This window comes from Protopterus annectens, chromosome 4.part0, assembly GCF_019279795.1.
Source record: "Protopterus annectens isolate FY-2018-M chromosome 4.part0, PAN1.0, whole genome shotgun sequence".
Lineage (NCBI taxonomy): Eukaryota > Metazoa > Chordata > Ceratodontiformes > Protopteridae > Protopterus > Protopterus annectens.
The window spans coordinates 856,799,817-856,817,846 of NC_056733.1; the positions used below are offsets into that span (position 1 = coordinate 856,799,817).

The 18,030-nt window shown below is 45.2% G+C and overlaps 1 protein-coding gene across 2 annotated transcripts in view; it reads left to right on the top strand.

Moving 5' to 3' along the window:
• The window catches only part of LOC122799628 (guanylate-binding protein 1-like), a 983,968-nt gene that overhangs the window by 621,057 nt on the left and 344,881 nt on the right, over positions 1–18,030 (top strand). For both annotated transcript variants that reach the window (XM_044068815.1, XM_044068816.1), the window contains exon 6: positions 1,518–1,751. In XM_044068815.1, the coding sequence (XP_043924750.1) occupies positions 1,518–1,751 (234 nt within the window). The remainder of the gene's footprint in view (positions 1–1,517; positions 1,752–18,030) is intronic.

The window sequence follows — 18,030 nt, forward strand, 5'->3', positions numbered from 1 at the left end:
ATGCCAACTCACTCTGTCTCTCTTTCTCTCTCTCCCTCACACACACACACACACACACACACACACACACACACACACACACACACAATTGCATAGTTTATTGAACTCTTCCTAATAACATTCACATATAAGTTGTCATAAAATTGTTTCTTAAACATACCAGAAAAAATAATATTTCCAGAATATGATCATAGGGTATCTACTTTGCCTCTGAAAAAAAATAGATCCCCTTACACTAATGCAGAAATTATATGAAAAACAACAGCCAGTAAGTAGCAAGTCACCTGCATTACAGCTTAGGGAAACATAACTAGCATACAAGTACTAAAGAAAATGTTACACATGCCAAGAGGAATAACAAAAAAGAATGTAAGAAAAGGTACGTTTTAGGATGTGGCCATCTAGAAAGGAGATATGACACTGTAAAGATGGCTTAATATTAGCAAAGCTACCTGTAATGGTCAATGTACCTTTTCGTATTTTAAGTAGTTGAGCTCCTATCATCACCATAACTAGATTAAAATGAACATGCTGTGTGCTGAACCATAACAAATACTGCCTTCTTGCATTTCTGCAAGAATTTATAACCACTTGTGCTCTGAGTATTTTGAAGCCGCAGGGAGAACCCACATTTAAAAAATGCTACACACACACACATAACAAACTAAAACTATAAAATGAATGGCTTAGGGGAGACTGAAGTATTTCACAGAAATGGTGGTAGTTTGCTGAAAGAGTAGGATGTCAGAAATAGTTATGACATACCTCTTATCCAGATTTTTGCAGAATGTCCAGATTTTTGCCTCATATTTTTGGTCTGTTCCTCATAAAACTTATGAATTTCTGACAAGTCACTGAGGACTGAAGTCCCTAAATAACAACATACATTTGAGTTTTAGACTTCATATCTTTCAGAAAAATACATGCCAACACAAATCCTGTTATTCTAACATCATTCTAAGTTGGTAAGAGCAATATTTAAAATCTGTCCCTAATTTTAGGCTTTTTCCCCCATTATTTTAGGCTTTGTCCAGACTTCTTGTACTGAGAGGTTGAGAGGTATGAGTTATGGAACTAATGAATGCATAAGATATATATAATCTAAGGCATTTCGTATATGGGTGCAAACAAGAAAATAATCACATCCTAGTTTTGTAGAATCTATAGCTTATATAATGGGCACGTAAACCGACAGATTAGGTAAGCAAAGCAGTCCTTATCTGCCATTGTTTTTGTTCAGCAAATCATACTTGTTGCACATCTGTACATATGTAAAAACATAACTTGGTGTTTACTTACATTTAATTTGCTTAACAAAGCCCAAATTAAAGATACATCTGTGGCAGTTTATAGTCCCTCTTCTGAGCAAGTTATTTTGGTGAATCAAGCACTAAAGGTTGCCTTTTATTAATTCAGTAAAATATAGGGTATGATAACTGCATTCATATTTATATTCAGAGATTATATTTTGGTTTGCTGTAGAAAGAATGTTAAAAAAATTATCATTATTTTTACAGAAAAAAACAAGGAGTACAATGAATGTCGAAAATGTATCACAGAGCTTTTCCCCGACAGGAAGTGTTTTATTTTCCCTCAGCCTACTACAAAGGTGAAACATCTCAGGAACCTTGAAAACATTGCAGATAGTGAACTGGATGAAGACTTTGTGGTTGAGATCACAAAACTCCGCGATTATGTATACAGTCGTGCTGAACCCAGAATTGTTCAAGGTGTTCCTCTGAACGGCAGAAGTAAGTATGTTTTGAAGTTACTTTTTTGGCATTTCTTCACACTTTCAGCAGTTAAAGAGGTTTTACCTCATGTGTTCTTAATTCAATCGGAAGACCTATTTTCCCGTACACTACTATGATGTATAATTTTGACTGTCAGTATTATCTTTACCTACTTAGCAGATCAGCACTGAGTTCCCTATCAGTCAGCAGTCAGAAAAGCATGTACTTCCTTAAGTTCATCTGCATTTTGCATTTTCACTCTTTGCTCTCAACAAAAGGAATACTCTTCATTCAAAGTTAAAATATCCACTATTAGTTTCTGACAGCAGGTAGTTTTACACTTGAGCTGTTATAGAGCAGAAAAATGAAACAAAAATGTTTCTGTCGTAAAACTGCTAAAATTCTGTCCAACTTCAATAAATTGGAGAGAGTCAGGATTACTGAAAACTGTGGTACTTCTCAAAAAATCTAGATGTGCCACAGGTGTCTACCTGTGAAATGAATTCATTTTGCTTGTAATTAGAAGTTTTGAATAGTGATTTTTTTGTATTTAAGAATATTTTCCATCAAATCAAAATGTGCATATGCCAACTTAGTCCTAGCTTAATAGGAAGATACCTTTCCGTTTTTCACATGCTTTTTTCAGTAGAATGTAATATTTTATAATTGTTTCATAGATTATTTTTTCTTAAGGGTAATGATTTATGTTTTCTGAACTTCCAGAAAGATATGGAAGAGACTGCTTGTTTTTTTTAATTCACTCGCAGATTTTTTTATAAACAGTTTTATTAAATCTCAAAACAATGACAGAGGAACACATACATTAAAATGAAAGAAAAATGAAAGTAGCATTTTTTATGCAGCACAAACTTTTCATTTTTCACAATTAGTATTCTCTCCAGAATTACATTATGGGCCGGATTCACGAAGGCTTGCATGGAGTCTAAGAGTAGTGTAAGACTCCATGCAGCCTTCGCGATCCAGGAACAGCCCGAAGTCCGTGTAAGAGACAAGCTAAAACGGCTCTTACACGGAGTGGTCGTGGATAAGCTAATCACCTCACTTGCAGCCGAATAGCATGCAAATGAGGATGATTAGCGATCCAGGAAGCCCACAACAGCCTGTGTAAGAGCTGTTTTAGCTGCAGAAATGTACTCAGTTGACAACTGAGTACGTTTCTGCAAAAGCTGTAATGGAGCCATGTCAGCTCCAAATAAAGGGTGCATATGTGTCAGGCAGCATGCCAATGGCCAAATATGTGGCCATTGGCAAAGTAACCTGATGCAAATATATTAAAAATATATATATTTTATTTGGCGATTGCCGAAGTTTAAACCCAGTGCAGCCCCGCGCAAACGGGCTGCGCTATATAAAACATAAAAACGAAGGTTTTAAACCTACAACTGTAGGTTTTATGCAACACATGGAATGTCAATGCAGGGACCAGCAGACCAAAACCAACATGGCCACCGTGTAGTGGTTGCTAAGGGGGGAAGCTGAGTCTAAGACATGTAACTAAGCATTAGTAGGCAATCTGATGCAAATGAGTGTAAGGATACTGAATTCCACTGTCACATAGCAAATGAGCACAGTCTGAGTAATGTAAGAGTTGCAGAAGGGGGAGGAACAGAGTAGGAGATAGGTGACATCACAGGGGGGAATGGTAGAAAGAAATGCAGTTCATTGGAGGTCAGAGTTACATGACAGATGTCAAACAGATATCATGGAAAGAGGTGTGCCACTAACTAAGCATGAGAAAGTCAAGAAATGGAAGGTGTACACTGTTGCCTACACCAAAGTTTCTTGCTGGGCGATGTATGCACGCAGCGTGCCATGAAGCCTTGAGTAAGGCAGTGTGTGCGCGTGTAAGACAGACTGAGCATGTGGGAGCATGTTGGGAGATGTTTAACACTGTTTGCATGGGCGTGCATGCGTTGTAATCTTAATAAGCAAATTCTGAACTGTGTAAGCATGTGTGCGCGCGTGTAAGCCACTGTGAGCGTGTTTCTGCTGGTTTACACACGGCTCCACCCTGAGGAAACAGAAAGGAAAAAGGAAGCAACAGATTTAGTAGGAAGCTAGCAGGGGATACTGCTGGAGCTAGCAGGTGAAAACAATTAGATGCAGGCAATTACACAGGCAGAATAGTAGCCCAGCCCAGCACTTAAAACTCTGCAAACAGCAGTGCAGGATGTTTCTCTCAAGAGACACTGCAAGACAGGAGTTAAGTTATCAGAAGTGAAAACTGAAAAAGCTGAACTCAGAGCAGAAATGTTAGGGGCTGCCATAGCTGTCATAATGAGACACAGGCGACTTGCTGAGGGTGGTGACAATGCAGATGGTGCCAGACAACCCACAGTGAGGAGACAGAGAAGAGTGTACAGGCCCAGGGTCACCTACCATGGGTTACATGATCTGTAGATAGTAGAGCGCTATAGAGTAGACAGAGACCTCCTGCAGCAAATAGTGGAGCTGTGCAGGCCACGCCTCACACACAGAACCAACAGAGGGGAACCCATCCCAGTGGAAACCAAGGTATGTGTTGGCCTAAGAATACTAGCAACAGGTACCTTCCAGAGACCAACTGGTGATATGATGGGGATATCACAGGCATCAGCCTCCAGGGTACTGCACCAGTTCCTGGATGCCATGTCAGCACATGTCGGTGATCATGTATATTTCCCAATGCCCGTGAGGTATTGGCCAGCAATATGCGTCCCTTCCAGCAAATAGCGGAATACCCTGAGGTAGTGGGTGCAATAGACTGCACGCACATATGCATCAAAGCACCAGCCGGTGAGCGGGGTAGGGCATACATCAACCGCAAGGGCTTCCCCTCCATCAACTGCCAGGTTGTGTGTGATGCCCAGGGCATAATAATGAATGTGTGTGCTGGCTGTCCTGGGAGCTACCACGATTCCCACGTCTGGCATTTGACACAGCTGTACCAGACATTTGCCAATGGGGACATCCCGCATGGACACCTAGTGGGGGATGCAGGTTATGCACTGGAGCCGTGGCTGATGACACCCATCAGAAACGCACACACACCTGAACAGGAACGCCATAATGAGGCACATGCACAAACATGTAATGTAATAGAGCATGTGTTTGGGCTGCTCAAGTCACGGTTCCGGTGTTTGGACACATCTGGTGGAGCCTTGCAGTACACACCAACTACATGTACCCAAATTGTCATGGTATGTGCTATGCTACATAATATAATCTTGCGAAAACAGCTGCAGCAGGACCAGCATAGGGCCGGGCCAAACAGCCCCCCACCATTGCCAAGGCCATCACAGGCAGAGCGTTACTCGGAAGAGGAACAACCTGAGCCTGCCCCAGTAGGCAGAAGGAGGCATGCCCAGTATGCCCTGGCCTTGGCAAAGAGTCAACACATTGCACATACACTGGTTCAGTAGGAACCCTGGGAATGATACCCCTCTCTGACTCACTCATATAGTAACAGGGATGCCTAACATGACACAACCTGCTCTCAAACATGTACAGGGAAGTGTAATATGCTCATCCGACAGAGGCAGCTCTGCAGCACCACCTGAGGCATGAATGCTATGTGTTAAGTAATGTAACACCATGTACTATATGCAAACCTGAGGACCCTGACTAACATCCTACTCTCAGCAAACATCATTCCACAACATGACAATGAGATGATCAAGTGCAATAATTGACGGGGATCCAATGTGTGCCAGTCTGGGATGACATGCTGAGCATGACATGATGCACCACTTGCTAGGACTGGCGTGCACCTATCAGTGCAGGCTGTATGGATACTGGCAAAGGCTGTTGTTACCCACAGTGTGCCCTGAATAGGTAAGGCTCAAAACACAAACCTATCTCCATAGGTATCAGAAGGGTTAAGAATAAGATAAGGGATAAGTCGAAACAGCAAGATGCATGCAGTCTAAACTCACCCAGTATGGAGAATGGTGATATCTGCTCTGTGACAGAAAACTGAGCCAAGGATCACAACAGCACCCTAACACTACCAGGTTACACCTCATACTGTGCTGTACAGCCTCAAAACATGGAACAAGCTACAAAAGGAGGGTGACTAGCAAGAATTGTCAAGGATAACCACACCCCCATGTTGGTACCACAACAAAAAGCAGCATGGACTAGCCATGGTCAAGTAACAGTGGCTAAAACTGCCCCCCAGTTTATAGCCTGCTACAGACTACTGTCCCAATACCAGGAACTGCACCTGGCCTATGCTGGAATACATGAATATATCAAGTCCTCCAAACCGCATTATATTGGGTGACTGAAAATACCCAGACATATAGACTGGGAGCATTATACTAGCTCCAACAGTGTCGGACAAAAGTTCATAGAATCCATAAACCAAAAGGCCCAGGAACAACGTACTACTCCCACAAGAGGGGTAAGCATACTGGATGTGATAATCAGCAACATGGGTACTGGATGGCAAGATGAGAAGTGTATTGCTCACTGGTGAAACCAGACTGTAGAGTAATCACACTGGATATACAAATCCTGACCACAGTCCCTGGCCAGAAAACCACAGTGGAAAACATGTGTTAAGCAATATTTGTGCTCCTCCAAACTGATGTGGAATCCATTAAAGGTCCTGTGCAGGTGCAAAATATGGGCCACACCGCAGAACCTGTAATACAGCCATTCCATGAACACTGCCAGGAATGTTTGGATTATGCAATCCTAAATTAAAACAAGACACAATGCCATACACGCAGGAATCTGGCATGGTGGACACCAGCCATAACCAAACCATGCAAGAGAATGAGGAAGCTACTACATGATAGAGCAAACATAAACAATGAAGTAATCACTGATCAGTAGTATGGCAATAAAATCTGTCCACACATACAATCCACTAAGGCCAGCCACAACAACTTGAATCTGTGAATCCTGAGGCAATGTTACACCTGCCCCAAGTATACAGACAACCCCCAACTCCACCCAAGAAATACAAATATATGTGAGAGATGCAACCAGCTATCCAAACTGGAGGCTGAGGTCCCTCAACTCAGTACTCCCAAAACTAGTCAGGAGGAGAAGGTAACCACACACACCACAAACACAGTCCCACATAGACCTATCACAACTGCAAACCAAACACATAAACACAGAAAAACATTCCCGGAGGCACAAATTACAAACACAGCACACCAACAGAGGCCTCTAAAGCAGACACCCAATTAAACAACCTCCAAACATAGCACATGCAACACATAGTACACAAAGCTGGTGTGCCAAACAGTCACAGGCCAGAAGGAGAAACAACATGCCTGATACAGTTGTAATAGGTGACTCCATAGTCAGACACACTGCTGTCCCACACACCAGACTGAACAAGGGAAAGGGTACAGTAAGCTGCCTGTAGGCTGCCACAATACGCCACATAACAGAAGTATGCAGGTCACTCCAAAGCAAGTAGAAGTATGATGCAGTCATAGTCCATGTTGGTGTGAATGACCTGAGATGTACCTCCCTGGACTACATGAAAAGAGACATAGATGAGCTCTCTGATTATGTAGTCCAGGCCGGTATGACACTCACCGTTTGCAGCATCCTACCCTTACCAAGAATAATGCCACAGTACAAACACGGAATGATCAGTCATAGCAAGTGGCACACTTACTGGTGTCATTCCAAGGGGATCCAATGTCTGTCTGCTTGGGATGTCATGCTTGACAAGCCACGCAGCTGTTCTTGGGATGGCTTGCACCTGTTACCCTGGGCGTCTGAATATTGGATAAGGCCTTTGCCACCTCCATAGAGCCTTTTGTAGGCAAGGCTGAAAAGACTGACCCACCACCCTAGAAAACATAAGTGGAAAGAAACATAAGGGTAATGCTGACCAATGCCAGATGTGTAAACCCCAATATGCATGCTCCCAAGGCCATCCCCAGTATGGCGAACATCGATGTCTGTGCAGTGACAGAAACCTGCTGCAAGCCTCCTGACAGCACACCAGCACTACCAGGTTATACCACGTATCATGTGTCATGGCCCCAAAACCTGGAACAAAACATAAAAGGAGGGTGAGTATCCATATTCAGCACAGACACCCATACGTCCAGGTAACTGACAATGCACAAGGCATTGGAGTCCACCCATGTGCAACTAACTGTAGGCAATACTGCTGTACAGTCTGTAGCATGCTACAGACCACACTCCCACACACATGAACCCCACCCAGCCGTCCTGAAGACACCGGACAGTATGAATGTCCCACCAAATACCAAACAAGGTACCACAAATTACCACATAGGTGGTAAACCATTATGTATGGAAGGAGTAACCAGGGACCTAGGGACACAAGTGGACAGTAACCTGTTATGTGACACCCACATTGCCAATGTGGCTAGGAAGACTGTCTACATTTGACACCGTATCAGGAAAGGATTCACATCTACATCAACAGAGGTCATTGTGCCCCTATACTGTTCTCTAATCACACCCATAATCTAGTACAATGCCTCATATGGGATGTACCTTACCTGTCACCTGCAGCAGTTAGAAAGACCTCAAAGGTACCTCACCAAGAGGATAAAGGGTCTCAAATATATGTCATATGCTGCCTGGCTGTAGACACCCCAGCTGAATGCAGTCACATACTGCCTACAGAGAGGCATTACATGCCTGTTGTAGAAGGCCATGCCCAACACAGGAGTAATGGACATGCTCCACCCCAGAAAACTCAAATCCATCGGAGTTGTGAGAGTGAGAGATGTCAACCTCAACAAATAATGAAATAGGATGTGCTGGTGGGACAGATACATAATCCAGAGGCTCCCCACACCCTGGACCAGAATCCCACTCCATGTTAGGCAGAGCCCCTCACTGACACTCTTCAACAGGAATCTTGCCAAGTGGATGGATGATTGTAGAGTTACACTGGGGGTCTTCACTGTGTCATGTCCAGACAGAGGCACAGCAAAGCAAATCATAAATGGCCATAATATTCACATAGCAAGGGGTGGCAAAAGCCACACACACTCTGGCTAGGCTAACAAATGCCCTAGGGTGGATAGCCTAGTATGAACCTATGAAGCTATGAAGTAACAAATTGTACAGGACACTAAGGATAATCCCAAGGCTTTCACAACTGATGGTAGGAACCATGTTGGGAATTCACAGATATGCTCTGAATCACACAAATATCACAAACACACACACATATTGCCAACATACATCCTGACAGGTGCAGTGCAACCCCCCCGTGGCCGAATGCAGAATATCTATCCCAGCAGACTGCTGGCGCCCTGACATTGCAGATGCTGAGGTAACAGCCAACATCTACAAAGCAAAACACACAGCAGCAATGGTATGAGATGGTGTCCTGGGCTTAGTGCAACATGGACTCCAAGATGAATGGAATGCCAAGCCACACTACTGCTCAATGTCAGCCTTACCACAGAATATGTACCCAAAGAGCAGTGTACAACAACAGTGGTCCTTCTCAACAAAGGTGTTGCCTGAATGGATACTGAAAACTACTACCCCAGAATCCTGAGAAGCTCAGTCTGCACAGCTATGGAAAGGATCAGCATGTACCACAGACATAAAGATATTGGGGACCTACTGACACAGGACCCTACCCAGTGTGGCTTTCTTAAGTGCAGATCCTGCCCCTAAACATGTTTGACTCAATTAAAACAGTCATTAAGGTCATTGATGAGGGCAATGTGGTCCACACAGCGTAGCTGGACCTTGCAAAGGCTTCTATACAATACCCTACGTGTTCATTATAGATAAGCTCACCAGCTTAAATATAAACCTGTATGTCAGTAGAGGGGTTGCAAACCAGACCAAGGACAGAACAGACATGGTCAGACATGCTGCAGCCATGTCAGACTACAAACCAGATATAACTGGCATCCCACAAGGCTTGGTCCTGGGATCTCCCTCGTCTGGTATATATGTCCCATAGGTACAGGCAAACATGGAAGGACTGTGTCCGAACATGTTTGCAGAGGACTACAAGCTGCTCACCACATATGATCCACCAGCTGACACAAGCATCCCACAAAAGGGCCACATAGAAACAGACAACTGGTGCCATAGCCATGTCAGCAAGCTAATTGCAGAAACGTGTATAGTCAACCCCCGTGGATATACAGTAAGTGCCCACCAATTACCACATAGGTGTTAACCCATTATGTAGTTAACATGTAATGAGGGACCTGGGGACACAAGGTGATAGATATCCTGCATTGGACAAACATGTGCTGTAGTGTTTACAGAAACATACCATATACCCACCTAATCATGAAGGTTGTCAGATCTAGATAAGGGGAGGTCATTGTGGCTCTGCAGTCATCCTTCATCAGCGATACAATTGACTACAAGAGCTTGCACAGATGCCATGTGTTGCCTGTGTTGCTGGTATCAATAAACATGCTGCAGCTTGTACAATCTGAATGGCAGTGAGCTATGCACATGAGAGACCTAAACCCCAGCACTGACTTACATAGGACAAGCTGTACTGCATGATCCATAACACAGAAGCCACCCCCACCCATGAGTGAACCCCCAGTACAGGCTACCCATAGAGTCACTTATCAATCTTCCTCAATAGGAATCTTGATGAGTGGATGGGAGATGGTAGCTTTATCCTGGGTATCACTGTCATGTCACAGGTAGACAGAGGCACAGTATACTAACCATGACATATGTCATGGCAAACTCCACTTACAATGTGTGTTGAAGGACAAACACACTGTCCAACTAGCATTAGACATGGACTAGGGCACATCGCTAGTGCTTGCAAATGTACACCTATGTTGTGGAATACACTACCAATGTTGGACAAGCCTGGTTTAAGTAGTTCATATCTGAACAGAATGCAACATGGTCAGATGTACACAACTGGCCCCTAACCAGGCTGTTGTGCTCACTATCGAAATGTAAAGCAGTGATAGCATTAAAGCCCAGGATACTGTCCACCACAGTCAAAGTACTACCAGTACACTATACAGTACTACAGTGTTAGGTCAGTGTGAAAGGATGTTGACAACTGCATGCAAAGTATCCCATGCAAACACTGCAGGCACAGTATAATCCTGTTGTGTTCACACACAAAGCAGTTGTACAGTAACTACACAACATGACACACAACACACAACCATAAACGGGTGATATTTGTTGAAGTTCACACTCATCCACAAATGTGGTGGGCTGCAGAGTCCAACATATGGAATGCTCACACTGGGCATGCTCACACACTTTGATAAATGAGACATATGTCAGACAACATGCCATGGGAAGGCTGAACTGGGCATGCTCACACACTTAGGCCAAATCTCAGTTTAGCAGTTGGACACACATATCTGGTATTTTTATGTGTTATTCCAGGAACCAACCACATTACAGCAGTCTGCCCAGTTCACACAGTTAAATGACTACAAGAGACATACGTGATATAGTGGATCCCTCCCATATGCAAACATCTTCCACAGATGCACAAGTTGTTCATACAAACAGGGAATGCTATGGCAATAAAGATGTGCAAACAGTCTACCAGCAACAAATAATGTGCATTTGACAATTAAACATATGGGTGTAGAGGTCAACACTAGGCTGTTTGCCCTAGGGAATGACAGCTAAGCCTGAGTGTGCTTGGTGTCTGCCTCCCCACAAGATGCACATTCCACTTTCTAAACACCGATGATGTTAGCACCCTATAAGTACAGCGGGAGAAAAGTAACTTCCCAGTAATGTGAATAGCGCACTCTGCTAATGCATCCGTCACAAGTGTCATAACATAGTTAGGTAGGGGTTTGAATCCTGCAAATACTCAGTGTGTGTGTGGGTGAGTGGGGTTGGTGTGTGTGTAAGTCTGTGGGAGAGAAATGTCCCTTTTGGCAACTAGGAAAACACACTACAGGATGCACATTCCCCTTTCTAAACACCAATGATGTCAGCACTCTATAAGTATAGCAGGAGAAGGGAAACCTCCCAGTAATGTGAATAGCGCGCTCTGCTAATGCATCCGTCACAAGTGTCATAACATAGTTAGGTAAGGGCTTGAATCCTGCAAATGCTCAGTGTGTGTGTGGGTGTATGAGTGGGGTTGGTGTGTGTGTAAGTCTGTGAGAGAGAAATATCCCTTTTGGCAACTGGGAAAACACACTACAGGATGCACATTCCCCTTTCTAAACACAGATGATGTCAGCACTCTATAAGTACAGCAGGAGAAGAGAAACCTCCCAGTAATGTGAATAGCGTGCTCCGCTACTGCGTCCATTTCCAGTGTCATAACATAGTTAGGTAGGGGTTTGAATCCTGCTAATGGCAAGTGTGTGTATTTATCTGAGGGGGGTTAGTGTGTGTGAGGGAAATCCCCCTTTTGGCAACTAGGAGAACAGACTACAGGATGCACATTCCCCTTACTAAACACCAATGATGTCAGCACTCTATAAGTATAGCAGGAGAAGAGAAACCTCCCAGTAATGCGAATAGCGCGCTCCGCTAATGCGTCCGTCACAAGTGTCATAACATAGTTAGGTAGGGGTTCGAATCCTGAAAATGCTCAGTGTGTGTGTGAGTGGGGTTGGTGTGTGTATAAGTCTGTGGGAGAGAAATGTCCCTTTTGGCAACTGGGAAAACACACTACAGGATGCACATTCCCCTTTCTAAACACTGATGATGTCAGCACCCTATAAGTACAGCAAGAGAAGGACAGTCTCCCAGTAATGTGAATAGCATGCTCTGCTAATGCGTCCGTCTCAAGTGTCATAATATAGTTAGGTAGGGGTTTGAATCCTGCAAATAGCAAGTGTGTGTGTTTGTCTGAGGGAGGTTAGTGTGTGTGAGGGAAATGTCCCTTTTGGCAACTAGGAGAACAGACTACAGGATGCACATTTCCCTTTCTAAACACTGATGATGTCAGCACCCTATAAGTACAGCAAGAGAAGGGAAACTTCCAAGTAATGTGAATAGCGCACACTGCTAATGTGTCCGTCTCGAGTGTCATAACATACTCAGATAGGGGTTTGAATCCTGCAAATGGCAAGTGTGTGTTTTTGGCTGAGGGGGGTTAGTGTGTGTGAGGACACTGTCCCTTTTGGCAACTAGGTGAACAGACTACAGGATGCACATTTCCCTTTCTAAACACTGATGATGTCAGCACCCTATAAGTACAGCAAGAGAAGGAAAACCTCCCAGTAATGTGAATAGCGCGCTCCGCTAATGTGTCTATCTCAAGTGTCATAATATAGTTAGGTAGGGGTTGGAATCCTGTGAATGACAACTGTGTGCATTTGTCTGAGGGGGGTAATTGTGTGTGAGGGAACTGTCCCTTTTAGCAACTAGGAGAACAGACTACAGGATGCATATTTCCCTTTCTAAACACTGATGATGTCAGCACCATATAAGTACAGCAAGAGAAGGGAAGCCTCCCAGTAATGCGCACTCTGCTAATGTGTCTGTCTCGAGTGTCATAACATAGTCAGATAGGGGTTTGAATCCTGCAAATGGCAAGTGTGTGTTTTTGGCTGAGGGGGGTTAGTGTGTGTGAGGACAATGTCCCTTTTGGCAACTAGGTGAACAGACTACAGGATGCACATTCCCCTTTCTAAACACTGTTCAGCTGAAGGCCATGGCTCTGGCACAAGTTGTCTGTTTCTATGATGCCCCTTTGGAAGATGCTTGTGTCGGAGAGTCGATTATGGTGGCCAGTTCGCAGTCATCTGCATATTTGGTCAGCCACAGTCCGTCCGTGTTGGCCTGTACCTCCAATAAATATATATACCAAACAAGAGAGGTCCCAGGACTGAGCCTTGTGGGACACAACTTGTAACTGGTTTGGAGTCTGGCATGGCTCCAGCAATTCTAACCATGTGGGTTCTGTCCTTGAGCCACTGTGCACTCCATCTAGTGACATAGGGGCTTATATTTACGCTGGTGAGCTTCTCTAGAATGCCCTAGTGGGGTATTGTTGTGAAGGCTTTTGCAAGGTCCAGGTAGGCTGTGTGAACCACCTTCCCCTCATCAATGGCCTTGGTGACTGTTTCAAAGAAATCAACCAGGTTAATCCTGTTAGTGCTGGTGTGCTCTCAGTAGCCCTGAACCAGGCATCTGTTACTGCACAGATATCGATGTTCTCCATGCCAAGGAGTGTTTTGGGTGCATGCATCTGGAGGTTTAGACTTCTGGTGTTGGGTAGCATTACTCTTAGTTTCTTATCCCTTGTGATACCTATGAAGGTGGGTTTGTCATTTGAGCCTTGCCTAACATAGGCACTATGGGGGTAGCAAGAGCCTTTGCCAATATCTGAAAGCCCAGGGGTGACAGGTGCAGACCATCCCTAGCGAAGCAGGTAGTTCAACAGAAGATGAATATGTGAAGGTGTAGTGCCTGTGATTAGTTAGCAGTAGCATATATGACTGCTCATGTGGACACATGCCAGGTAAGTCATATGCACTGTGTCACAGGCAATGTACAGGTGAACAGGACAAACAGTGACATCCTGTCAAGTGGGATATGGACATACATATAGTAAGCTATGCAGATGACACTAGGAGTCCACAGAAGCTCTATAACTATGCATTGCAGGTGTGATCAGTATTCCAGGGTAATTGCAAGCAAACATGCATGCAAGCAAAGCTACAGTAAACAGGGCTGCATGTAGTCCATTGTACAACAAACAAGCTGTACCAGTTCCAGTTCCAAATATGCAGGCACTATGCACATGTACATGGACATACACGGGTCAGATGGCTAGGGTCCAGTCTCAGTGCACACAAGTGTACAGACCATGTACTGTCAGGATGTACAATAACTGGATGGAAACCCATGTGCTCATACCTGCAGTAATACACATGTCAAATAACAGACACTGAGCCTTCACTCAGTGGTTCCATACTTAGTAGGATGTATGCTACCTGGCCTGCCACCACAGTATCCCTGACATATATGGGAACTCTCCCTCCTGTGACAGTTAGTTATGTGGGTTGGGGCTGTCTAGCATGGTATGAGATGTGAGCATGCAGTGCTAGGGTGCTCCTGTGTGTCCTGTACCAGTCGTGTAGTACTGCACACATATCAACATCCTCAAACATCTGCATTGCAGAGTCCAGTGTGGGCAACATGCCACTTGCAATTTACATGTCCATCATTGTGTATTACTACATTCATTACCTTATCCCCTGTGCTACCTATGTATGTAGCCTTCTGTTGACATCATTACCACCAGTATGCCAACATGTGCAGATGCTACACTATGGTACTTACCATGGGTGTAGACAACAGGACATGACAATCACAAACTTACTGCATCAGGCATGATGTGATATACCCACAATTAATTCAGCACACAGTACTGTTAACAACATGATACTATTACTACACATCTATGTGGTCACCCTGTGCATCAGCAACATGTTAACCTGTACCTGCACAGTTGTTACAGATTGCAGGAGGTGGCAGAGTTTCATCATATGCACAGGGTGTGAACTTGGTATGCCTGAGTCAGCCACCGATACCACCAATTGACATGTATGTGTATGTGTGTTGGTGAGGGACAGCAGTAGAAGGTGGGGCAATGTTGATGCAGTGTGTGCATGTATGCGGTAGCCCTAGGTGTTGTCAATTCGCATGTGTGTATGGATGCACACAGTTCCACCTCATGGCTGCCATATACTGGTGTTTGTGGACAGCCACAGACTGTACCTGCCAGGTCATACAGATCAGTGTCTCTGGCCATGGACACGGTACCTGTGCCTTGCAGGGGTGCTACGGACCGTATCCAGTACCAACCCAGACTGGGTACTGTCATCAGAAGCAGGTGTTCATTGACTGGACACAGATCCCTGTCGGGCCTGGCCAGAGCCACGTGCACGTGGTCTCCTGGGGCGGTCTGATGACAGCACAGACCCAGCATTGCTGGGGCTGCTGCTGGCACTATGGGGGCAGCCGCGGCCCTGCTGTCGTCCACGACGACTGCCAGCTGCTGCTGTTGCTGGCATACGGCCACGTTGATGCCTCAACCGCCCACCATCGCCCTGGCTCATGGACATGTGGTTGTGGAACTGGTCTAATATGTCCCCACAACGTCTGTCTATGACATCGGTGAAATCACGGATGGCAGCCGCAATGTCACGCATACTGTCAGTCATGGCTGTGCGACATGCTGTCAGCTCCCTCAGACCCTGTCTGGTGTACTGTTCCATACGTGACTGTGCCTGCATGACAGCCCGAAACATAGCTGAGGTTGTAAGACCTCTGTGGGCACATCTGACAGGGGCAGTACGCCCACGGATGCTCCCACGAGAACCCCTGGACATCTGTCTGTGTGGTACCATCTCTGGGCCATGCCTATGGCTGCTGTGTGGGGAGGCATGTGCCACAGATACCACATGACCCTGGTCAATGCCCACTGTATGCTGTCCATCACCTAGGGACATTGGTGACAAAGGGTGTATTGGCAGGATAACTGTGCGCATTGATGGGGTCGACAGCTGTGTACTGTCAATCGGCTGACCAATGGCGGACCCTGGCATACTTTCCTGTGCCATTACACAGATGTCATTATTATCAGTACCCATGGCACCTGATTCAGATTCCCTGCTACATGACACCAGAGCAGCAACAGAACCTGTGGGAGAGAAACAGGAAACACAGTTTACAATGTCTACACATTACCAGTGATGCACACATGCACACATGCACACATGCACAGGTGCACACATGCACAGGTGCACAAATGCACAGGTGCACAGGTGCACACATGCACACGTGCAAACATGCACACATGCACACGTGCACACATGCACAGGTGCACACATGCGCACACATGCACACGTGCACACATGCACACATGCACGCAGTTTCACACAATTGTACAGTACTCAGTATGCATGATATGAACACACAGACACAGACACACCTACATGCATACAAAGAGCACTACTAAGTGAGCCAAATAGTACTATTACTATCAACACTATTACAGGAATTGTTAATACACACTCACCAGCATGGATAGGCTGCATTGCTGTTATACCAGAGGGTCCTGCAGACGTGAAGAAACTAATGTCAGTGGGCACAACTGTGCCATTGTTACTGAGTATGATACAGGTCAGTAGCACAACAGTCGCCTTTCACAGGTCAGCTGCTAATATTGAGGATATCACACTTGCACATTAAATACTATGGTGACAGCTACAACCCAAGGACACACCTCACACATGCATTAACTACCAGTGTACACAACAGTCAACTATACATATGGCATATTACCTGCACGTTCACTGTCTTGCTGCTGCGTGGCTCCAGCCTCCATCATCAACTGAACCAACAGACATTGCCAACATATTGGCTGACAGGTTCAGTGCAAATTTCTCCCCCCCCTCCCCCCCAAAAGGAGAGATATCTATCCCAGCGGATTGTAGCCTCCCACACATCTCAAATGCTCAGGTGAAAACTGCTCTCTCCAAGGCAAAAAACACAGCATCTATGGGACCAGATGGTGTCCCCGGTTTTGTGCTCCACGAACTCAATGAGGAATTAAACCCGCTGTTAGGGCAGCTGTTTAATCTTAGCCTCACCTCAGGATACGTCCAAGGAGTGGCGTCGGCAACTGTGGTCCCACTTCACAAAGGCGGTGCCTCCACTGACCCTGGAAATTACCGCCCCATCAGCTTGACAAGCCTAGTCTGCAAAGCTATGGAGAGGATCATAATGGAACTCATAAATAAAGACATAGGGGACTTACAGACATTGGATCCAACCCAGTTTGGCTTTGTCAAGGGCAGATCATGCCTTTTAAACTTGGTTGATTTTTTTGAAACAGTCACCAAGGCCATTGATGAGGGCAAGGCAGTCCACACAGTCTACCTTGACCTTGCAAAAGCTTTCGACACAATACCCCACTCGGGGATCATAGAAAAACTCATCAACTTAAATGTAAACCCACACGTCACAAGATGGGTTGCAAACTGGCTAAGTGACAGAACCCACAGGGTCAGAGTGACTGGCGCCATGTCAGACTCCAAGCCGGTCACAAGTGGCGTCCCTCAGGGCTCAGTCCTGGGCCCCCTCTTGTTCAGCATCTACTTTTCAGAAGTACAGGCAAACACAGGAGGATTATGGCTGACAAAGTTTGCAGATGACTGCAAACTGGGCGCCATAGTTGAAAACACATCAGACACAGATATCCTTCAGAAGGGTCTCATAGAAATGGATAACTGGTGCCAGAGCCATGGCCTAAAGTTAAACACCAAAAAATGCATAGTCATACCCTTCGGGAAAAACAGGGTTACCCCTAGCTACCATATAGGTGGCAATC